The sequence below is a fragment of the Microtus pennsylvanicus genome, chromosome 7 (genome assembly GCF_037038515.1).
Source record: "Microtus pennsylvanicus isolate mMicPen1 chromosome 7, mMicPen1.hap1, whole genome shotgun sequence".
NCBI classification, from domain to species: domain Eukaryota; kingdom Metazoa; phylum Chordata; class Mammalia; order Rodentia; family Cricetidae; genus Microtus; species Microtus pennsylvanicus.
In genome coordinates, this window is record NC_134585.1 from 20,540,535 (window position 1) to 20,566,303 (window position 25,769).

General features: G+C 41.6%; 1 protein-coding gene across 4 annotated transcripts in view; it reads right to left on the reverse strand.

Moving 5' to 3' along the window:
• The window catches only part of Ctnna3 (catenin alpha 3), a 1,278,003-nt gene that overhangs the window by 1,176,245 nt on the left and 75,989 nt on the right, over positions 1–25,769 (reverse strand). For all 4 annotated transcript variants that reach the window (XM_075980084.1, XM_075980083.1, XM_075980082.1 and 1 more), the window contains exons 4-5: positions 18,300–18,466; positions 10,925–11,044 (exon numbers count right to left, since the gene is read on the reverse strand). In XM_075980084.1, the coding sequence (XP_075836199.1) occupies positions 10,925–11,044; positions 18,300–18,466 (287 nt within the window). The remainder of the gene's footprint in view (positions 1–10,924; positions 11,045–18,299; positions 18,467–25,769) is intronic.

Below are 25,769 nucleotides of genomic sequence, written 5' to 3' on the forward strand. Positions count from 1 at the left end.
AATATATAAAGAAAAATTCAATGTGCATTATAGGTTAATAGTGTGGCATCTTGATATAGTAAGTGATACTAAAATATTCTACTCAATACAGTTTATGTGGTCAATGAATACAAGCCACTTGGCCATAGAACAGCTATTTAGAAAAATTCTAAGATGTCATACTGACTCTGAAAAATACTGATGACATTGATTTATTTTGCTGTTGTTTAAAGCTAGAGTCTATGAAAGTGAGACTAAACTCTCTGCAGCATGGAGTGAAACAGACCCACAATGCCGGTGGTATTTCCTCACCTGAATCCATTTCGGCAATAACTGTTTCGACAGCAGCCACATTTGGGGAATGAGATGGAATGTCAAGCTGACTATAGTTTCCTCTAAAGAAGCAAACTTGAAGCTGTCCGAATGTATAGTAGAGACCCAAAATTAGTATGCTTTTTAAAAATAAATGAACAAACTGATCTTTTCGTTACATATTAAATTAGCCCTCGGGCCATCAGCTCCCGACAAAGAGCTTCCCGTCTACAGGTGTTTAAAGTGTGAGCCTCTGGCCTCAGCTAAGCAGCCTCAGTCCTCCCTCTGAAATCTGGCCAGTAGCACAGTGAGCACTTTCCTAGGGCTGCCATTAACACCAAAACCATGACAGGGGCAGGCACCTGACAGTGACACAGCACCAGTCGCTGTGGTGTTCTCTTGACTGTACACACAGGGAGAGACGCGCACTGGACACAGCCACAGTCGCTGTGGTGTTCTCTTGACTGTGCACACAGGGAGAGACGCGCACTGGACACAGCCACAGTCGCTGTGGTGTTCTCTTGACTGTGCACACAGGGAGAGACGCGCACTGGACACAGCCACAGTCGCTGTGGTGTTCTCTTGACTGTGCACACAGGGAGAGACGCGCACTGGACACAGCCACAGTCGCTGTGGTGTTCTCTTGACTGTGCACACAGGGAGAGACGCGCACTGGACACAGCACCAGTCGCTGTGGTGTTCTCTTGACTGTGCACACAGGGAGAGACGCGCAATGGACACGAGAGCTTAGTGAGAATATGTCTGAGATTGTTTTCCTTAGTTCCACAGTGAACAAGGGACTCAGCTGGACTTTCTGAAACAAATGCTGCTGAGTCAGTACGAAGTGGCCCCATCAGGCTGGTCAACTCAGAGTGGACAATCCAGGGATAAGTATGCCCACCTTCCTCCTCGTCTCTTCTTCTCTTCCTCCCTCCCCTTGGGCTGCTTTCACAGTCAGTCTATCCTCTTTCGCTTATGACAAGGCCATATAGCAAAGATAACTCCTACAACTGCTGAAATATATGATTACAAAAACATATTATGTGCAGACACCTGTTCTTTCATGTGAAAAGTAAGTTTCAAAAGCTAGAACTAAAAATATAAATTCAAATGACAAACCTTTAGCTACATTGCAAAAAAAAAATCAGAAGTGAGAGAGGGGAAAAAAAACAGAATTCCACAGACATTCAAAGACGCATAAAAGACAGCTACGAAGAGCTACAAGCCAATAAGTTAAATAATCTAGAAGAAATGGATAAACTTCTAGATAATAGATGCAATCTGCCAATACAGAACCATGAGGACATAGAAAAATCTGAGCAGGTTAATAAATCAGAAGATTAAATAGCCAGTCGTGGTGACACACACTTTAATCCCAGCACTCAGGAGGCACAGACAGGCAGATACCTCTGAGTTCCAAGCCAGCCAGGCTGAGCATTGAGACCTTGTCTAGAGGAGGAGGGGGTGAGGACAACAGCAGCAGAAACAACAACAAAGTCTCGGGCCTGAGGTTTACGGGACATCTGACACGCATTTAAAAGGAGCTAATGGTAGTCCTTTGCAAATTCTTCCAAAAGCAGTGACTACTTTCAAACTAATTTTCAAGGCCAGCATAATCCTGCTATTAAAGCCAGATAAGGACACTGCGAGAAAAGGAAATTACATGCCAGTATCTTTGGTAAACATAGATATAAAATTCAGCACAATAGGAGCAGGCTGTTCTCAGCAGTGTAAGAGAGGACCACCAACCATGGTCTAGTGGGATTCATCCCAGGGCTGAAGGGACAGTTCGATACAAGGAGGACTATTTGGGGAAAAGAAAAGAACCAATATGACGGAGCTGGGGAGACAGGGCAGGGTATGGAGGTGGATATGATCAATATGCACATAGTGTACGGTATGAAGATATCATAATGAGATCTAACATCTTGTACAACCGGTGTGAGCTAATAGAAAGGTAACTTCAGACGCGATAGATAAGATCCTCTCATGGCTAACTCCCCCAGAACTTTGTTCCCCCAGTGCCAGCATTCCCCGATAATCTTACAGACTTGGTCAACCTAGACATGCACAAGTAACCAACACGCTGAAGAAAGGCCAAAATGTTTTGTTGCCTCCGATATTCCTGTCAGCATTGTAAACTTTAAAACAACCCACCACGAAGCATTAACTATCTCAACAAACATTCCCGACTATACAGTAGCCTTAAGCTGCCCACAGGGCAAATTATCACACAGCAAACAACCCTGTAAGAAAAATAATAAATCTTTTCTGGTACATAAAAATGAGCCTCCTCCCTCAGTGATCGAGGTGACACCAATAAACTGAGCTCTGAGGGCAGCAGATGGAAAGAGAGCAGCAAGTCTTGACTTAAAATGTGTTTCTGTGCTTTTACCTTACCAATTATATAGAAGATTCTACTTGCTCTGAGTAGTAACTACTGAAGTGAAAATCAAATTTTAGATGGAGAGTCATTTTGGACATTCATTTTAAAGTAAAGAGTGGGGTTCTCACATAAAAATTCATGATTTTCTTCAGATTTTTAACTATAGAGAAAGGAATTACCCTATGAAGATCTGTAGTTGGTGAAGAACTGAAAATGGTTGGATAGTTATGGCAATAAGCTAGAAATTCAGAAATGAAAAAAATTCAAGAACTTCTGACTCAGAATAACCTTTAATAATGAGTACAACCTCTGTGTATGTATGTGTGTCTATGTGTATACATGTATGTGTGTATGTGTTTGTATGTGTATAGGTATATGCATTTTCCAGTAACATTATTTTATCCTTCTTTATGGCTGAATAAAATTCTGTTGCATATATACCACAATTTCCTTCTCTGTTCACCTCTTTCTGGATATCTGGGCTTGTCCCATATCTTGACTATTATAAATGCTACAGGAATGAGCACAGGTATGCATGTATCTCTACAAATTCCTAACATAAATCTTTTGGGTCTATACCGGAATGGAGGTTTTTTTCGAGAATCTTCCATGCTTATTTCCATACACATACATGTGGGGGGAGGGAATTTGAAAAATAAAAGTAATGGCATCTTCTGTCCAATGTGCACATCAATAAGATATGTATTGGATAGAATGAAACATGTTTGGGGTGGACTGACTTTTGGTATACCATGCTACTGTATAATTGAACATTTTAAATACTCTGTCGTGAATTCTTAAGTAATATCTGAAATGCCTGGAGATCTTCAGAAGTAGATTTGTAAGTGTCAAAAATAGTCATTTGACTTGACTTGGTAAATAAGAAACAGAACGCTGTCTAAGACAAACATGAATATTTCAATGTAGCAGTCTTTGGCCCACTTATGCCTAAAAGGAAGAATTTAATCAAGATTCTTTCAAGAGAGCTGCAATCATTACAGAGTGAGAAAGGAAGGATCTTCTCCCAATTGAGCAATTAACATATTTCATCTAACAACGGCCATTGATGTGAATCTCCTGCTTAAAGATTCTTCCAGAAGCGCCTCCCATCTCCCTGTTCCCAATTCCAGTTTTTCTTAGACTGCACCTAAAGAACTCCAGATGCACTCCTATTTTTAAAGTCTTCAATAAAAGGTACAAACCTCCACTTCCATAAAAGCTCACATGAGGGCTTGCTGTACCTTACAGGTTCTTTGGGCAGCCCGCAGGACAGTGGCACATGCCTTCTTTCTTTCCATATATCTTTATGTGGCTGGAATCCGTCATCTTCCTCTTTGCTATGTGCTAGCAACAAGCCTGGGCTTCTGCAATCTTAAATCCCCAGGGTTCCTAAGCTCAAGGGTTAGCATAGGATGATTTTCTTTGTGGTTAGTCATCACCCATCTGCATTTTTTTCCTTTTAAACTTTTATTCGTACGTTCAAGATATTCTAAAAGACAATTTGAGATCTATACCTGACATATTTTTATAATGCAATTGTTAAATAAATACATACTGATTACTATAATCAGATTAATGTGACAAGCACCACCCATGCTATACACAAGAGTCCTAGAATCCATTCATATTAAAACTGAAGGTTTGTATCCTTTGACTAACAACCCCTTGTTCATCATTCCTGTAACCCCAGATCCCTCACTCTGCTCTTTGCACAGACATGTGTATGTGCTTTGATAAAACTTAAACCCCATCCCCTCCAATACCTCCCCATCCCTTCTGCTACTTTGCTCTCCCAATAGCCTGCGCTTTGTTTTTAAACCTCATTGAGTCCAATTAGGGTCATAGATAGGTAGATGTGTGTGTGTGTGTGTGTGTGTGTGTGTGTGTGTGTGTGTGTGTGTGTGTGTGTGTGTGTGTGTGTAGGGTTATCTATTGAAGCATGGGTAGCCTCTCAAGACCACATCCCTGAAGAAAGTTGACTCTCTCCCCGCCAGTGGCCATAAACTGCCAACAACTCCTCAGTGAGGAGTGAGATTTCATGGTCCCCTCCCTCATCTATGGTGGGATTTTGTCTGGCTTAGTCTTGCGCAAGTCTTGTGCGTTCAGTCACAGCCACTGAGTTTGTGCTCATTGGTCCTACCATAGCCAACAATGTGTTGCTGCAGCTACCCACTGCCTCTGACCCTTTCTTTCATCCATGCTAAGTCCTGAGCACTGAGAAGAGGGATGTGGTTCAGCACCTCATATAGAGCTGAGCACCCCACAGTCTCTTAGTCTCTACGCATTGACCAGTCTGGGGTCTCTGTATTAATTACCACCTACTTCAAAAAGAAACTTCTTGAATAAGGGCTGAGAGATTCCATAATCTATGAGTACAAAGATAAGCATGCAGAGGGCAGTTTGTTATCATGTCCATTTCACAGGATGACAGTATTGGGTTCTTTCCTAGGACCTAGGACCTGGGTCCCAGTTAAGAGCACTAGGCCTGAGCTCAATTTTTAAAATGGAGCAGGCCTTAAATCTAATCATAAAGTGGTTGGTTACTCTCAGAAAATCCATGCCAATATTGCACCAGAAGGCACACCTTGCCAGATCAGTTGTTACTGTAGCTAACAGTGTTCACACTTAAGTAAGACCGTTGATGTGTCTTCTCTCTCTGTAGCATGCTCAGAATCTTCTCCCACTGTGAAAGTTTAATAGCTATGCTACCTGGGTCCTGTTAGAAAGTTATTTTCTGAGCCTGTAAGTGGAAGTCAATTCCTTATTTTCCCCACTAACAGTTTGATGATAATATGGTCTGATGTTGATTAGTACTGGCCTTATGAAAATAGCAAAAGATAGCATGTAGAATTTTGTTTTTTTTTAATTTATTTATTTATTATGTATACAATATTCTGTCTGTATGCCTGAAGGCCAGAAGAGGGCTCTTTACAGATGGTTGTGAGCCACCATGTGGTTGCTGGGAATTGAACTCAGGACCTTTGGAAGAGCAGGCAATGCTCTTAACCACTGAGCCATCTCTCCAGCTCCCTAGAATTTTGTTTTTTAATTTAAGGTTTTTAACTAACCTGAAAGCATTTCTTTTGGCTTTTCCTTTTATTTTTTAATTTTTAATTAAAATATAATTATATTTCCCCCTTCCCTTTCTTCCATCCAATCCCCCCACCCATGTAATCCCCTTGCTCTCTCTCAAATTCATGTCTTCTTTTTCTTTACCTATAGTTACATCATTTATTTATTCATTTATCTATATTTATATATACATAAATATATAAATACAACCTGCTTAGTCTGTGTACTGTTATTGTATGTATATCATTTCAGGTCCAAGCCTAGACAAGGAACTACTAGCAACTAAGAAATACTAAACGCTGAAGGCATTTTTACAAAGTAAATTTCATGCAATTTATTTCTAATTTGCTTCATTGATAAGGCTTTAATTTAAATTCAGTTCTACTGGATATCATGTTCTTTCTGGTATTCTAATTATCTGGAAAGGGTTGAAGTTTAGTAAAAGAAAAAAACTTGTTCATTTCTGAGCATGAGCACTAAGAAGGAATCATTTTGCGCTGAGCCCAGAAGGAAATTTGGACACATAGAAAGGGCATCATTATTGAACAAACTGGAATTCAGTTGTCATATTGGGTCTAAAACTTTAATCCCTAAGGAATTATTTAGCACAAACACTGAGGGCTATAATTGCTCTATCAATCAAGAGACATCACTGTAAAGACATTTTTGGAACCAAATGTTGCCATCTCCCCTCCCATTATGTGTGTGTGTGTGTGAGTGTGTGTGTCTGTGTCTGTTTCTGTGTATGTGTGTCTGTGTGTGTGTCTGCGTGTGTCGGTGTGTGCACGTATGTGCTTGTGTGTGCATTTAGGAGCCAGAGGTCCATGTTGGGTATCTTCCTCATCACTCTGTACCTACCCTTGTTGAAGGAATGACTTACTAACCTAAAGGTCACCAAATTGGTCAGACTGGCTGGTTGGCAAGCCTCCTGTCTCTGTTTCCCAAGCACTGGCATTATGGACACACCCTTAGCACTGGGCTTTGGGGTTGAATTAAGGCCCTCATACCTATCCAGAAAGCCTTTTACCAACTGAACTATCTCCCCAGTCCCATCATAACTCCCTTCTTGAGAGAGAATACTTTCTCTATGTGATCATATTCACCAGTCATCCGACTACACACATCCAAAATCATTCCATAATTTTCAGAACAGCACTAGATCCTGTGTGTGAAGCAAAGGTATATAAATGGAAAATGCATCCCTATAGAAATTATAAACCATTTAAGAAATGGGTTTTTGAGGTTAACACTAAACAACATCCTGATAGCTATTACTAATAGACGTGTTAGATGCCATGCAGAGCTGTTTGTAAACATTAAAGGACTTTCTTTACACCTCGTCATACTTTCTTAAAACAGGCTCACGTCTGGTGCTATTTTCCCCAAGTTTTAAAAGAAGAAAGTCCGTGGCTAAGGCAGTGCAAACACAATGAGTAGGGATGATTACAACACCCACCCTCTAGCCATTGAACTACTTGGATTTTCACTGGCAAAAGCTAAGAATGAAGGTTACCTATTGACCAGAGGACACTGGATGCGGTGCCATGAGAAAGCTTTAAAGAACGAGTCAGGTTGAAATAAGTAAATAGAAAGGGGTTAAGGTCGTCTAAATACAAAGTTATATAAACCTTGTGTGGAGGTCAGAAGGCTAGAATAGCAGGCATGATCAGGGAGACAAGAGTCAAGCGTGTGTAGGGTGTTCCAACCTGGACACACATCTGAAGTGTTTTCATTTCAAATACATTTGCACCGGCATAGAAGTGTGTTTTAGTGTGCCCAGTGCTCAATCCAATAATGTCCATTTTAATTTGTAACAAAGGTCTTGGAAGCCTGTGAAAATGGGATGTGTTTTACAATGCTATTGTAAGCATTAAGGGTAGAAGAGAGGAAGGAATTAGATTACAGTCTAGATTAGCAAAAGTTATTTTATTCATAAGAACCAAAGCCCCAAGAAAAGGTCTTGATTTATAACTGCTCAAATTAATGCATAAGTCTAGGGTCTATGCGCAGCTGGTATTGCTGTCACCGTGCCCATGTAGCATTGGTGAATAGGATGAAATCAAAACAGGAAAATGACCAGAATTTGTCCCAGACACCAAGCAATGAGCCTCCAAAGCTCCAGGCTAACGTGGCTGTGTCATCTGCTCCCTTCATCCTGGCGTACCTGCCCCTCCCTCACCTACACAACCCCTCTCGCCTCTTTCCACCAATGCTACTTCCAATACTACTGTTTGTGAACATGGGGAAAATCCAAAGATTCTCCTGCTCTGACTCAAGTATAAGCGTTCATTCCTTGGGAAAGAACACAGCAACAGCCCACCCACGTTTAGGACACAGCATGCAATAACTCTTCAAAAAAAAGGTAAGCGAGAAGGAGATGGAATGGCCAGTGAGCCAGCTCAGCGGGCAAAGGCTCTTGATGTAAACTGTATCCCAGGACCCCACGTGGTGAGAGGAGAGGCCCAATTCCCACAAGTTGTCCTCTGTCCTCACACATACCATAGAATGCACATGCGCAAACATGTTCAATCCCTCTATCCTCTCCCTCCCCCCATGATTTTTTAGAAATATTTTTAAAAAAAAAACAAAGCAAAGTACAATAAGGATCTACCTATTATTCAGAAAGAAATCTCTCAAAAAAGAATATTAAAATATAGTCATTGTGTTCAAGTAGAATAAACCTATGGCATTCAAGTTTTCTAAAGAAATACATATATTTATAACAAAATCTCTATGAGATATGTATCAAGAAAGTGAATACATACAAATATTTCATGAGGAAATAAAAAAAATTTAGTGAATGAATCCATAAGAATTACTACCGTTGGTGAACTGGCCAGCCAGAACTGAAGACCTTGGGGGATATTAGTATCTTCTTTTTTTCCAAAGTGGATACAGGAATGAAATAAATTATGAAAACACTTCAAATTGGGCAAAAGGGAATCAGTTAGCATTTTCACAGGAAGAGGTCAGGACTAACGCCTACCTGCATTTCAAAGTTAGACAACACATTGGTTTATGGGCCCACAGGCTGAGGCCGAGACTGTGGGCATGTTTCTTTGCTCGCAGCGACAATGGCAGCACCGATACCTCCTGAATGTTGCCATGGTCAGATACTGTGGGCCTGGGCAGGCAGCACAGATGGAGACAGCCACGGACCCTGTCCTCCTGCGGCTTACACTGTGCTACTACAAAGAACAGTGAGTGCCCTGGGATCAGAAGTGCAGTCACCACAAAGCCTCGGGATGAAGAACCCAGCTTCTGTAACAAGGAAGTTGTCTTGCTGAATTAGCAGTTTTACAGAGATCTGAATCTTTCCCAGTAAGAAGAAAAAGAACAAAAAAAAAAAAGTACTTTTCACTGTGTGCTTAATAGATTTTTTTTTTTTGAACTTTAAAGGAACAGGATGGAAGATAAAGACAAATCCCTTCCAAGTCAAAGAGCAGATCCTTAAGCCCTGCCCAGCCAGGCAATGCTGACTCCAGGGCTGGAGGCAGGCCAGACCTGCACAAGCAGCTTAGAAGGGTTCCACAACTATGTGGCATTCTCCGCTACAAACGATACTGATAAAACTGATTCCACTGTACTGCCACGACATTAGTGACGTCACTCATTAGTTACATATGATGGCTGAGGCAGGGGCATAGATGAGTGCATGCATCCACAGGCATTCACGTGGTCATGGCGCCCTCTCCTCACACACGCCTGTCCTCAGTACCGTTCTCTCGGAGCTCTGCCCTTCCGCCCTTGAAGCTCTTGCTTTCTTCCAAGTTTACAATTAGCTAATGTAAGGCTCTAATCACGGGAAACGTGCTTAGATGAGAAGGGATCGGGCGCGAGGGGAGTGACTATTGCCTGCCAATTCAAACAGCGCCTGATGGTAAAATATGATCTTGGGAACAAAAGTGGAATGGGAGCTATACTGTCCAGAGCATGGATCCGCGGTGTGCATGCTGAACAGCCGTGTCTGGGAATTCACTGTGGTAGCTCCGGGGAACACTGACACGCATGTTATGTCTGCTAACACCCACTTGAATGAACAGCATGTTCTTCTTCCATCTAAAATATGTGTCAAGATAAACCGTTTGCCCTAGTCTAGAACAATCCATAAAACAAATATGACCCTTAAAGCCAGAAGGCCGCAGAAAGGTTAAATACCTAAGTTTGAAGAGGAACTATGACAGAGCAGGAACCCAGCACACAATTCACCTCTCTTCATGTTTCTGAAGCCACATCTCATGGACTTGATGTGGTTTAACAAAAATACCGCTTTGAAAACCCACACACAAAAGGCCCAAAACTTGTGAATCGAGCAACACGAGACAGGCACGCCGACGTAAGAGATTCTTAAATGCCAGGTCATCCATTTAGCCGCGATTCTAGACATCGGCTATCACTAAGCTTGTTCTCAATGTTCAGGCAACCTAATTTAAACAGCTGATGTCTGCCCTAATCCAAATAAGCCTGGCAACCAAGTAAAAGCTTGACGACCCTGCCACCTAGTGGCCGTAGAGAAACTGCAGCCAACATTGCCTGACGAGAAGAGCCTGCTGCTGCAGCAATGTCTGTCCCCGCCACGCGTGGAATGTATCATTGTGAATCAGGTGTGTACAGTACCAATTCTGAAAGCAAACTTATGAAGATTTGATTTGTCTCTGGGATTATCTTGAAACTATTCAAGTGGGCCAAGGTTTTACTCATCTTCAAACATTTAAAAAAAAACAAACTAGAGGTCAATTGCTATTGTTGAATTTTTTTTTCTCTTTTTCATACTCTGTATGCTCATCCAAACCCTTTTCCTAGGCTTTGGGCTTGATCCCAGATGGATATACCCTGCCAAATCCAAAAGTCATGTGGCCAAGCTATCATAGAAATTCCCTTTGTGCTGCTGAGCTGTCATGACCAAAGGGTCGTTAGACCTTCACAAAGCCGCAGGAATCTTCTTTCGAAGAAAGAAAAGGACATGTGCAGAAACCCCTAAAGTACCCATCTAAGAGCCAGGACCACAGTGAACACTGTAGGTAGCCAGAGGAACACAGAGAGATCAGCACAAACTGTTTCTACCCAGATCATTAGCAGATGAGTCTCCCTGACCTGCCTGCACCTCTAACAGGTGGGACAGCAGGAAGTCAGAATTGTTCACCTTCTCCACCGAAGGAGAATCCCGAATCCTACCTGCTGACGTTTGAAGGCTAAATAATCCAGGTTTTCCAGCTCCTTCCCGAGCTTCTGGTAGGTCTTCTGGAGGTCAGATTTGTTGGAAACATTTTTAAGAGACTCAAATGTTCTTTGAAACTGCAAATGAAAAGAAAGGCAGATTATATAGTGCCAGATTCTTCTCAAATTCCTAGCTAGCTAACAGAGTCAGCAATGCACTTCAGTTTTACCCACTATAATTCAGAGACAACAAATGCTAGCTAATTGTCCTTCAGTGGACTGATTAGAGATGATTATGAAGAGGTGGGAACTGCATGTGTGCAGTCAGCATTACACATGAATGAGAAGTCCATTTGGTTCTCAATGAGCCTACGTCATCCAGAGTCAAAGAGCTTCCATGCTTCAGGGTCCCTTGAAGAAAATGAGACTTAATGTGTAATTTTAAGTCTAACAAAGTAATATTATAAGGCTCTCAGGGCTGGAAGATGTTTCAGTTGGTGACGTGCTTGCTCTACAAGCCTGAGGACCTGAGGCTGGATCCCACCATCCACCTTTGTAATCCCAACACTGGGAAGGCATAGACAGGACCATCGCCCAAGCCCAACAGCCAGCCTAGCCAATTGGCAAGCTCCGCTACCGCTTTACTAAGTCAGCATAACACCTAATTACATTCTGAGTGTCTGTCCTTAGAGCCACAGCTAAGTACAGCTCTCACCCCTCCTCAAGGAAACTTCTCTTTGCAGCAGATGAAGTTCATTACGGGAAACCACAACTGATCAGAATGTAGAGCTGTGGTGCCCAGTCCTGTGTGGTGCCCAGTCCCAGCTAATACATCTATAACACCTCAGGCTCAGAGATCATTGCTAAAGGAGGGGGCGGGGAAAAGATTACAAGAGCCAGGGGAAGAGTGTGCTGTGAAATTGTGACACCTAGAAACGTCAGAGAAGCTACGCCTATAAAGTCTCACTAACATGTCCGCCTAACCACAACCTGAACTGGGATGGCATTAGACACATTAACGTGAGAGAGGGAACTGGGGAGGCCTCAACCCTAGACAAAGAACTACAGGCAACTAAGGAATGATGAAAGTTGGGGAAATAGACTTCCCCGGAGAAGAGCGTGTGTGTGTGTGTGTGTGTGTGTGTGTGTGTGTGTGTGTGTGTGTGTGTAACAAAGAAAAGGAGTCCACGGATTTGAATAAGAGCAAGAGAGGGGTACATGGGAAGGGTTGGAGAGAGGAAGAAAAATGGGTAAATGATGTAATTATAATTTTTAATTAAATGAGTTTTAATTTTTTTAAATAAGGTAGAGAGTGACTGAGGAAGATATCTGATGCTGACCTCTGACCTCTACATCCATGTGCAGAAAGGTGCATGGCTCCAGAGAGAAGGATGGAGGGAGAGACAGAGACAGAGACAGACACACATACAAACACACACACAGAAGGGTGTGGAAAGAGAGAGATTCTCTGCTTGAGAGGAAGAAGGAGATCAGAGGGACTGGGAGGGGGAAAAGAGAGTCATGGTGGGGAGGTAAGAATCACCAAATACGTTATATACATGGATTAAAAAATGTCATAGTGAAACCCATCATTAATATATGCCAGAAAAACCATTTTTCAACCAGTTCTCACATGTCAATCATGCAAACAAACAAACATATGCTTGGATATGTTCCCGTTGTGTCGTGAGACTTGGCTTGTGTCTGTAGGATCCGTGCAAAGAACCAGTCACCCGTGAGCGTCAGAAAGGAAGATTTCTCAGCGCCTGTATTTCAGGAAGGGAGGCGCACTAACACGTTGACGACGGAAGCATACGTGGTACGTCCATCTTTGCTCTGTAACCAATGGGTTACAAAATCATATCTGCTGAACTGGAAGGTTTCTGTCCGTTCTCAAGTCGCATGCTGGATGAACGGGACAAATTGCGGAAGATCAGGGTGCTTCCCACTACTGGTAAGGAAGGGGAGCTCATAAAAAAAATGAATTCTTGGTGTTTTAGTAAATCAGAACATACTTTGGGGGCTGGTAATTGAAATGTCTAGTGACATAATTCTCATTTTCTCTCTTTCTGCCGTTTATTTCCTACACCCTCTTCTTATGCCGTCACCTAGGTTTCTACAAATAGAGACCACCATTTAAACACATCAGAATACCCCCACTGTGATGTCACGAGACAGGCTTGTAAGGTTTTGTAGTGTATAATTAAGTTCCCAGGGATGTGATTTGATCCTTGGTGTATCAAACTCTAAGGAGTAAGTCGCAATTGAAGGGGGTTCTACTGAATTATGTCCTCCATTTCATAAAGGCAACATGTTCATCTCAATCCAAGGTGAAGAGAAAACTGAAATGCTTCCGTAGAAGGACAGGAAGTTAAACCCAACAAATACCACTTAATGCCTACTCTCGTCAAGGTGCTATGAATATAAAATATATTTCCTTCCCTGGGGGAACGTAAAGGTTACAGGAAAAAGTAGACATGAAAATCAGAAATGGGAAGGGCATTGACATTTACTAAGTGTGTGTTTGGCCCCAGGTATGGTATGCCTTCCAACTGAACTCTCGAATCAACAACACGAGTTCCTGCTCCGTTCCCGATAGTGAGTGGGTAAACTGGGCCTCAGAAAGCTTGATGGAGCAGGGACTTGACTCCACTGTCTGCTGTCCTTCCGTAGAAAGCAGGGTGCACACGGGAGGTAAGGGGAACATGCAGTGAACGTTTTGATGCTCACTGAGAGTGACTGAGGGGTTCACATAACATAGAAGAGTGAAGGAGTCTGAGTTGGGCCACAGAGAACATGATTCCTGGGGATGAACCAACTCTACTCATCAGTTTATCTGTTTTAACTTTTGTACTTATGTTCGTTATTAATCTATTTGTCTTCTTTGCATGTGTGTAGGCGCACTTGTGAAATGACACACATGAAGAAGTCAGAGGACAATTCTTGAGAGTCAGTTCTCTCCTCAGCTACGAGGACCCAGGGATGGAACTCAGGTCGTCAGGCTTGACAGCAAGCTCCTTACCCACTGAGCCATCTCACCAGCCCCCACCCGTCAGTATAAACACAGCCAAAGTCTGCTCATGGCCCTGCTCTTGTAAGATAGAAACCAAATTCTTTTCAACACAGTTTTAATAACCTTTATGTTAAAAAAATCTATTTTGTCATGTGATCTTTTCCATGTCTTGGCCAATTTTTTTTGGTTCCTTCTCTGTATGTTTAAACCAAAAACCCCACCCAATCCAGGACTCTAAACAATGTATTTTCTCTATAAATCAATTACTATAAGCTATTTACCAAAAGTTTCACTGAATTTAAAAGACTTTATGCCCTACTCTTTCTCTTCTCTAAGAAGCAGTCTTTCTAATTAAAGATGCCATCATGCTGTCATTTGGCTATGCGAACCTTACGCAACTTCAGGGAACTTCAAAATAAGAAACACACAAAAACAATATTTCCAGGTACTGCTTTCAGGGCCAAGGAAGAAAGTGAGAAAATCCAGTAATGTCCCGTCGTCCAGAGAGTGCTTTAACTGAAGGTCAGTGTTTGCATAATGTGGGGATTTTAGCTTGAGTGTTCATTATCAGGACTCATCTCTCCCGTTTATCAATACTAATGTGCTCTGGGTCCCTTAGGACGGCCATGACGGATTTATCAATACTGACGTGCCCTGGGCTCCTTCAGACGGCCATGACTGCACTCTTCTAACTAGATTGTTCCTACAAACAGTCGTCATGGGGCTGTCCTATAAATTTTACAACCTGGCGTTGGTTGGATTTCTGTTATGCTTCCTGCACCCTCCCCCACTGCCCGTGTGTATACTTAGGGTGCTATATACTCCAAGCAGTGCTTTTGCTTTGTTGATAAAGCGAAGGAGCCAGGGATAAAGATGAATCTGGTGAAGCTCAGCTGTGTGATAAAAAACTACTGACTCGGTTTGAGGAATGTTCTTTTAGGTGTTCTTTCTTTTGGCCATCAAAGGGGACCTCTGAGATCACCTACAGTAGCAAGATGCTGTAGTTTCATTGTATTGATTATTTCTCAAAAGAAATGAAATGAAATTTTTTCAAGCAGAAATAATTTGGGAAAGGATGAACAATTAAATCGAAAAGATATTAATATTTCTTACATTTACAAGTTCAAATTTTTAAGGGGAAATTTAGTCTGAGACAAGAATCACAAAATAATTTCTTGGTCTTTAAATTCGCCCTGTTTCTTATTTTATCTCATTACAAACCAAATTCAACCCCCTCCCCCCCTCCAAAAAAAAAAAAGACTCAGCAAATCAATTGGAAATAAAAACAAATGTAGGCGTTTGCCAAAACTGTGGAGACTGGATATTAAAGTGATCTCTGAGCTGAGAAACAAATCCAATTTTGTCCTATTTGACTACCTTATCATCTATCAAAGGGCATACAAGATAAGCGTAAAAAGATGCAGGCAGTGTCCCTATACCAACACCCGGAGTACAAGCAGGCATTATGAACACTCCCACACCGTGCTCTTCGTCACGTTGTCTCAGCTCAGAAATAATAATAACAGCAATCCATCAAACAAACAGCAGAGGCCATGCTTGTTCATCTCCCATTAAAATAACGGGAGATTTGTCTCACAGGAAGAAAGAAGCATGAAATAGGCAACGGGAAGATCCTAGTCTGACTCAGCACTCCCTCTCTCCCAAAATACATCTATTCTTCTTTTCCCTGACAATACATATTTAAATAAATCTGAGCCAATGTGCTGTAGAAACTACATAGTCAATCAGTTTGTAAAAAATTATGTATATTCATGGAGAAATTTGAGGAGGAGGATGAGAAGAAATTGGCTGAGACAGCAAGAAAAGGGGGTGCCAAGACTCTGACAAGTCCTGCTTCCTTTGGCCCTGCCTGCCTGCTGTCCTGGGATTGGTTGATTCAAACCAGGACTTCAGCGGCCTACCACCTGTGTCCCATGAGAAGATGCCCAGTAGTGCCACCCAAGCAAGGGCGACTCGGTAGCTATCTTTTTTTTCTTATTTAATGCTGTATATGTTTGTACAAAATTCTCGGTACTAAGTAGCATAAAGAGAACCCCCAGATTTCTCTCAGGAGGAAGGGGGAGCATCAGAAGCTTTCCTGAAGTAGTAAGGATAAGATGGGAGGAGAGGACAAAGGCAAGCCTTTGTCTATTAGCCTCTAAACAAGGTCAAGAAACAAAAACAACAGGTCACATTTTCAGAAGGAAGTGTGTGCCCTCAGAGAGCTGAATGTTTTAAGTGAATTCCCTCTGTGTAAAAGAAATACGCGATAGTTGCGTGCACTTGTGTAAATGTTGACTATAGCACCCTTCTTGGGGTGAGGAAAAGACTTTGAAGAGTAATTGAAGGGTCTGGAGAAAAGGACCAGAACTCATACCAGACAGCTCACATCTACCTTTAACTCTAGTTCCAGGGGATCCAATGCCCCCTTCTGGCCTCTGTGGGTACTGCACTTACAGGGCACATACCCTCACATACACAGACATGCTCATAATTAAAAGTAAAATAAAATCTTTTTTAAAAGAGAGAAACTTGAGGTGGATGAAGGAAGCCAAGTGAGAAAGGTTATAAACTGAAAGACTCCAGCAGGCCCGGGCTTGGCAAACATGGCGCTGGCAGACCTTGCCGTTCCACCTGCCCTCTCCATCAGGGTCTATTCCCGTTTTTGGACACTTTCTTATGCCAGACTCCTTCCGAAGCTGACTACCAAACTCCAGCAGTCAAAATCCCCCTTTAGTTCATCTAATTAACATTTCCAATCAGACTATCCCACCGTATCCTAGTCCATTCCAACACAGACATTCCTTTTCCTCTTCTTAAAAATTAAAACACCTGCAAGGTCATTTGCTGCTGTTTTTCTGCCTGAGTCAGAAAGCAGCCACTTTAACTTTTCTTCTCCACTTAATAAAGGACCTCTGTGAAAACAGGTGTTTGGTGTGGTTTGGGTCTCCTCTGGGGTCTCAGTGGGAGCCCCCGATCTGTGCGGGTTTCTTCAATAACTCTTTACTAAAAACAAATGAAGAGGAACTTAGGGATCAGACTACAGGTAGGGAGAGGGAAGAGAGAAGAAATGTGAGTTGATAAAAGTCCTTAGAAAGGACTGAGATGTACCTCATTGATAAAGTACCTGCCTGGCCTGTGCAAAGGAAAGACTGGTTTTCCCCAGTGGGGTCTCACTGGGTATACGAAGCACTCTTAAGGGCGAGCCCCACGTGGGTGCAACAGTAGATGGCCAATACAGAATGAACTCAATGGTGTTCTTTTTTTAGACTTTTTGTCTCATATTGCTTTGTTTGGGTACTTTTTATTACCTCACTGATGTTTTGATTGTATGTTATGCTTTCTATTTTTGTGGTTGTGTGTGTGTTTATGTCTGTGTGTGTCTCTCCGTGTCTGTGCGTGTCTCTCTGTGTCTGTGCCTGTGTATGTGTGTGTTTCTTGTACTTTTTTGTTACTTTTTGTTGTTTTATTCTGTTTTTTAAATTCTTAGCTTGGGGTTGTTTTTTGTTTTTATTTTTTTAAGAAGGCATGGAGTTGTATGGGTGGGGAGATGGGGAGGGTCTGGGAGGAGGTGGGAGAGGTGAAGCCATAATTAAAATATATTGTATGGAAAACATTACTTTTGATTAAAATTTTTAAATAAAAAAAAGAATAGTGAGGATATGGTTCTAACAAAGAGCATTTGCCCTGCGGATGTGCAGCCATAAGTTTCACCACCTAGGACCACAAAAAGAGAGCAGGAGTGGCTACTTACGAATGAGGGTAAAACTCCGAGCATCTCAAGCTTCAAGTTAAGGCATATATATATATATATATATATATATATATATATATATATATATATATATATAATACTATTTACACCTGTACATTAATGACATTATCTCCATCACTCTGTGCTGTCACTTGTTTAATTAATATGGGGTTCTGGGGAGATGGCTTAGGAGGTGAAGCATTTGTTCTGCAAGTGTGAGGACTGGAGGTCACGTCCTCAGCAGCACAGAAAATCCAAGTGGCCGTGGAGGCTTGTGTGTAACCCCAGAGCTCAGGAGTTGGGGATGAGTGAGCCCCAGAGAGGCTAGCTAGCCAGACTAGCCAAATCATGAGCCCTGGGCCTAGGTAGAGACCAGCTTCAGCAAATAAAGTAAGACACCTCACACTCCACACTCACTCGGTGTTTAGACGTCTAGAGTTTCCATGACTTGAGGACTGCTAAGTTCTAGTGTCATTCCTGGAGGTGCACAGGGAGGTAGTTCTCACACCCCTGTCTGGTCAGCTCCTGATACAGTGGGGCGGGAAGCACCAGGATTGATGTTTGCTCCAGAGCGGGAATTAAAAATGAAAGCAATGCCAAAGCGAATGAAGTCATCTTCTACTTACAGATGACACATGCTGCAAGAGACACATGACATCAATCATGTCCGCAAGGATAAGGAGTCTTGTAACTGCTGCCAACAAGGCGCGGGCGGCTTGAACCACAGCCTCCCTTTTCGGGAGGTAACAGGGGTCATCTGTAAATCTCTCGGCTGACGCCTTCAGAGCATTGCCTGAAAAACACAACCCCAAGTAAGTTATCATTTGAGTGTCAACAACAGCTACTTCGGCATTAATCAGCCACCCTAACTCCAAGAGTATTCCATGAATAACCACAATATTAAAATAAACTGTCATGTGGTACTCCAAGCAGCACATCTTAAAACAGCACCGCTTCCAGTCGGCACTTGTTTGTGACGAGTGCTCTGGAGTCCAAAGAAGCGCCCTGCAGTCTTCTCCTGGAGAAACTCTTTCTCGGCTGACGAGCAACATCAAGTAAAAATGGCTGCCTGCTTCTGCGGTTGCCCCAGCTCCATTGCTGTGAAATGGTTCACGACCAAGTCTTCACTCAGTACAAAGGTCCTTGTTTGTAGAAGTGGAGGGAGGCTTCCCTGAGTCATGGTCATTTGCTAACTCAGTAGAGGATAGAGGTGACCTTTAACGTAGTAACAGCAAGCAGACTGAGAGTGTCACTCACTAGGAAGAGTGCTCGCCCAACACATGTGAAGCCCTGGAGTCAATCCCCAGCACCCACACACCAAACACGCCAGGGCACACTTATAATCACCCCACTCTAGAGGTAGAACAAAATACAATGTCATTCTCAGGCTACGCAAAATATGATAGCCTCTCTCTGATAATAGCTTACCATACGCAGACTTATTCTATACAATGTAAAGTCTAGACTTTAGTCACAAAAATAATATTACAAATACATCATTGTCAGAGAAACAACATCCCTTCTATTCTCAAGGTCTTTTGACTTAAAATATTTGCTTTCAGAGCTACCGATATAGAAGAGGCTAAAGTGAAAAGGGAAAGGCTGCCTTCTCCATCCCCAGTGACCAAACTCACAGATAATGACTACATCCGCTGTTCAAGGTTCATAACATAAACTTATTTCATCATTAAAGTAATATGTGTCTATTTCTTTTATATAACACCATAGAGCTGGTGCGATGGCTCAGTAAGTAAAGATTTTTGGCCACTAAAGCTGTCGACCCAAGTTCATGCCCCAGGATCTGCATGAGGAAGGAGAGAGCTCACTCCCCAAAGTTGTTATCTGACCTCCACACACACGTCCTGGCACTTGCACACACTAAATAAGCTAGCTAATTGGTTAATTAACTAACTAACAAGTAAATACAATAAATCTCCTTAAATAATAATAATTCGGAATACTAAAGAATATAAAGTAAAAATGTTTAGTTCTCCATACTAATCCCTAAAAACACCAACTATTCTGTTTTTATATACTTGAATAGAAATTTCTCACTGAAGTTCTGCTTCGTGTGTCTGTATACACATGTTTATTTATAAATGCATCTGCATGCTTTATAGATGCATACTTTGCAAATATATTCATACACGTCCACATTTAACACAAATATGCAGATTTCATATCACATAAAAACATAATCATTATACATACTATAAATGGGAAAGGCGATGAATGCTGAGCTGCTTCTCAAAAAGAATCATCTCATAGAAACTCTCTACAGTTTGTTCACTGTGCTCACCAGTTACTTTCTGTACCCTGTGGGACGGTGGATGATCAAGAGCCACAGCAAGGAGCAGGCACGTAAGTCAGACTGGTTCCCCGTGTCTGTTCACACACCTTCTCTACACTCTAATTTCCTTGGTTGTGAATGGAATAATAAAAACAGCACAAGTTTGCCCCTAACAAAATATTTGGTTGTGATTTTTTTTCAGAAATTAATAAGCTATCTTGGAATTCATATAGAAATTTCAAAAGACTAATAATAACCAAAACCATCTTGGAAAACAAGAATGTTGTTCTTATTTCAAAACTTATTATAAAACTATTAAAAAATAGAATTGACATTCCCAAAAGCAATTCTTAGGCAGGTTGTGATGGCACATACCTTTAATCCTAGCACTTGGGAGGAAGAAATAGGTGGATCTCTGTGAGTTCAAGGCCAGCTTGGTCTATAGAGCTACACAGTGAAACCATCTTGAAAAAAAACAACTGGAAAAAAAAGCAATCCTTAAGATTTATGGTCAACTAGTTTTCAACAAAGGTTCCAAGAAAAGTCATTAAGAACGTGGTCATGTTTTGTGTGTGTTTGTTTTATTTTGCAATAAATGGCTCTGGGATAATTAGTCACATGATAAAAAACATGCTTCTCTGTCTCAAATTATATGCAAAAGTCAACTCAGAGAGGGTCATAGAATCCCATGCGAAACTCATGAACTCAGGCTCTGCAAAAACGTCTTAAATGTCGCACCAAAAGCACATGCAATAAAATGACAAACTAGGTTATCAAAACCTAATATTTCTGAACTTCATTTTTAAGATGTATTTTTACTATTTTTAGTCATGTGTTTACTTGTGTGTGTGCATGCATATGAATATGTTTGTGAGTGCAGCTGCCTGAAGAGGCCCAGGTGTTCGGTTCCCTGGAGTTGGAGTTACAGTTGGTTGTGAGCTGCCCCAAGGGGAAGCTGAGAAAAAAGTTTGGATCCTCTGCAAGCACCGTACATGCTCCTGACCACGGAGTCATCTCTTCAATCATAAATTCTCGACTCTAAATGAGAGCATCAAGAAAGTGAAGGGGAACTGGGAAGATGGCTCAGCAGTTAAGTGAGTGTGCTGTGTGCTTAGAGAGGGTCCCAGCTGGAACTGTCCCAGAATCTACACGGTGGCTCACAACAGTCTCTCATTCCATTTCCAGGAGGTCCGACACCCTCTTCTGTCTCACTTTTCTGACCTTCAAGGGAGCCGGGCACACACATGAATCAGGTAAAACACTCATACATTTAAAACAAAAATAATTAAATCTTTAATTTAAAAAAGAAAATGAAAAGACAACCTACAAAATGAGGGAAGACACTTCAAAATTGTATGTCTAAGAAGAGGCTTGTAGCCCTCTCATCAGGGAGAGAAAGCAGCGCTCACGCGTTGCTGTTTGCTAAGAGACTGAAGGAAATGAGAAAAGAATTCTAAATAGAAACAGCAGCAATTATGCTAGCATCTGTGGAATCTTTGACTCCTGGTCATCATCACTACCTTATGCTGCTGAAGAAATACGAATTCTCCAAGAGAAAGAAGCTTTGCCTACAGCCAAACGACGAGATGACAGAACATGACTCTGACTCAGACATGCTGAACTCCAAGCATGGTGCCCTTATCGCCACAATATGTCCTTTCTAGGTATGGAATCCAACTGATGGACCTAAGATCAAACATGTCAACATTTCATGCTTCCGCCTTCAATTCTGATGGCATATGGTTGTAAACAAAGGTAAGTTTGCCAAGAATCTGACACACACATCAAGACTGCTAACAAATCTCCCAAGTTCATCCTCTCAGGTGATTCTCAAGGTAGGAAAATAAATTCAATGACCCTGACTTTTCAAACGGTAGAAAACTTGTGGTAATTTGCAAGCCTCCTTTAACTAGCCCCCTGTTATGGAGGAGGCCAGAAGTCAGTGTCCACCATGTAAGTGTTACTCAGGAACTATTATAACTGAATTAAATGAGAAAAACTCTAGTTTAAAGCTTGTAACTTAATAATAAAAAGATAAACCAACTTCTAAGTTTATTTATTTTATTATTTTTATCTGTATGAGTGTTTTACTTGCATGTATGTATGTGTATTATATGAGAACTTGGTGCTCAAGAAGACAGAGAGGGAATCATATCCCCTGGCACTAGAGTTACACACAGCTATGAGCCGCTTTGTGGTTGTTGGGACTTGAACCCAGGTCCTCTGCAAAAGCAGCAACTGCTCTTAACTGTTGAGCTTACTCTCCAGTTCTAATCCAACTTTTAAATAGGCAAAGGCCCTAAATAGGCATTTTAAAGAAGAAATACAAACGGCTAATAAGCACATAAATAGATTTTCTAATGTTAATACCATCTAAATTATTAAAGTAAAATTACATTTATATTAAGGTTTTAGTAAGGTCTTTCATCAAGATTGTTTGATTGGTACACATTTAGTAGTAGTCAGTATCAAGACATTGAAGACCGAAGAGCACAGCAGGAGAAACAGGAGTGACCGGGTATCTGTGTGTACCGGAAGTGATCACTGTAGTAACTGTCACACACAGGAACTACTCCTAGAAAGAGGCTGGAGAAAGGCAGTGTGTACGTTGTTACTAGTTTCTTCCCATGGTTAGGGATTGGGGAAACTCAGGATTATTGAAAGGTTGACTGAAGGGTGCTGGTGGAGGTCTCTGGTGCACAGCACTACAACAGAACGCATGAGCAGGCGCTGGAGAGACGACTCGGTGTTTCAGAGTGTGCTGCTCTTGACGAGGATTCAAGTTAGTTTCCCAGCACCCGCATTAGGTGACTCACATTGCTACCCCAGCTCCAGGGAATCCTCTTCTGCCCTCCACTGGCAACTTGAGTCACATAAACGTATCCTCACAAATGCATAGAAATAAATGTTTAAATGTCAATAAATCTTTAAAAAAAAATAGTGGGGCTGGAGAGATGACTTAGTGGTTAAGAGCACTGGCTTCTTTTCCAGAGGACCTGAGTTCAAGTCCCAGCACCCACATGGCCACCCATAACTATCTATAATGGGATTTGGAGCCCTCTTCTGCTATGCAGGCCTACATGCAGATAGAAGACTCAAATACACAAAATACATAAAAAAAATAAACCTCTAAGTTAAAAAGATACAGTAATGAATGAGCACGCAGAGTGGGCAAACAGGGAGATCCCTGGATACCCTGCAAAGAATACCATTAGCTAAACTAAAAAATTTGAACAGTTGAAACTAATTAAACCATCTCTAATAATTCTCCCATTATAATTCCAAAATGGATTATTACTTTGTTCTCTTTTCAAAGCATAGTAGTGGAGAACTAATTCAATCTCCAGCTCACCTAGCCAGTTCACCAACTTTATAGAAAGTCCATAGAAACTCACACCACGTTTTTCTGTGTCAAAATCATCAAGCAAACACAAAGATTTATAGAAACAGTACAATGAAAACAAATGAAACATTTTATCCCCAGAGAAAAGTCTTAAAAGTCAAAAGTATTCTCCATATCACATTAATATTCTATCCTTTTCACGTGAAGATTTATTATGTCAAAGTCAAAGCTATTCCCACGAGACTTCTAGAACAATTCCTTAGCTGTGAAGCTGCGACAGGACCTCCTTTCTCAATTTATTATGAAACTTGTTATCCGCACATCATTTCAGAGATTCGACTGTTCCTACCCAGTGGCCTATCAATAGTGACCTTCACTCTCAAATGCCTCTTTCCCAGCATGGCTGAAACTGGTATTTACTGAACTGGGTAAATGGCAAACCTAAGGGGAAAAAAAGGACAAGTCAAAAATCTTGATCAAAAAAAGCAGGCAACGGAATTTTTCCTTGGTAGTAAAGGGATTTAGAGCCCCCAGGTCCTTCTTTGGGGTCAGCATTACAGACTGTGAGCCTTAGGTAAGGAAAATGGATGTTCAAATACTAAGTCTCCTCGAAGGTCTCCAGTGCTGAAAAGAAAAGTACAACAGAAATATCAACTACGATAACATGTGAGCATAGAGAAAGGCTAAGAACACGCAAGACTCCACTCTAGCCGTCCAAAGACCCTGGAAGATCTGAGTATCCTCATGGGTTTCTTCAGGTTGGTTTTGGTATGACACTTAGAACCTTTCAAATTTAGAGTAACGTTTATAATTTTCATGTAAAACTCTGTCTGGGCCGGACACAGTGGCTCACAGAGAATCCCAGCACTTGGGAGGTAGAACCAGGAGCCTTGGGAATGCAAGGCCAGCCTCAGCTATAGAGTGAGTTTGAGACTAGTCTGAGCCTCCTGAAAACTATTTTTTAATAGTTGGTAACAAAATAATTTTCTTTCTTTGTTGTTTCCTTAGTAACTATCCCTTTTTGCTTCCAGATCCTTCACCTGTTCTGCGAACCTAAAACTCACTGACACAGAACACTGCTGCAACTTCTGGTTCTGTCACTCAATCATAATTTCAGATTTGGAACTGATCTTAAAGCAGAGTGTACATGGGTGAGATAAAAAGAAAAATACAAAACCCCATCAGCTGTAAGGAGCATGCATTGAGTTCACCAACTCCTTTCCCTCCACGATGACCCTTCAGACCACAGATGCACCGCCTCCCAATAATCCTTTAGAGCCAAGCCCAAAGAGTGTGCCTCAGATTCGTATTTTAACTGTCTTGTGTGATCAATTTTAATCTTACGAGTTACACTAACAATTGGTCTAACTAGTATTTTGAAGTCAAATCAGCCTCTCTCTTAATGGTTCTGTTGGGATGGATTAACAAGCTCTGGTTCTGTAGGAACGCGACGGGTAAAGGGCTAAATCTAGACGTTTTATAGTCTTTTTAAAATATAACAACTATTTAGAGAGTCTCTAGCCCAAATGTCTCTTGTTAGTGTGAGAGAAATAGCAGTGACTTGAATGTTAAGAGACCCATTTCCTACTACTAGAGTATCCTGGGAAAGGTACTGAAACCTTGAGAAGGAAGAATGTCCTCTAGAAATTCAACTCTGCAGTCCCAACACACACAACAGATGGGAGGATGTGCACACACCAAGGATCTCAAAGTGCTTTTGAGAAGGTGGGGCGTTGTATGGGGGCAAGGCAGCTCTCTATGCTTAGAAATTATTCACAGCCTGTCATTCATTGAAGAGCTTTTGATGTAACAATCATGAAAGGGAAGAGAAGGGGAGTGATTAACCACTCAATCGTGCCTCTTCTTGTTATGTTTGACATGGCCATTCGGAACAGTTAAGTGACTTCCCAGTTACTTGAGATAATTCATCTATTTACCTATAGCAAATGAGTCCCATGCTTAAGAATAGCATTAAGTCCAGCAAGATGGCTCAGTGGGTAAAGACACTTGCTTCCAATCCTGACAACCTAAATTCAATTCCCAAGACCCACGTGGTGGAAAGAGAGGCTCAGCTCTCATAAGCTGTCCTCTGACTTCCACGTGTGGACACACACACAATGCAATTTTTACATTTTAGGATTTTTTAATTTTATTTATGTATATTATGTGTATCTGCTTGTCTAGGTGTGTGCCACATGAGTATGTGTGCTCATGGAGCCAGAAGAGGGCACCAGATTCCCTGGACCTGGAGTCCCAAGTAGTCAAACCACCAAACCTGGGTGCGGGGAACCAAACCTAGATCTTCTTCAAACACACGTTCTCTTAACCACTGAGCTGTCTCTCCAGCTCCATGTAATTGTTAAAGAAAAGAATTAACATTAATCTAGAAATACAAAGGAGAAAACTCTTCACTTTGTACAGGCACCTGCCCAGAAATTCTATGCCTTGCAACAATTAAGCTTA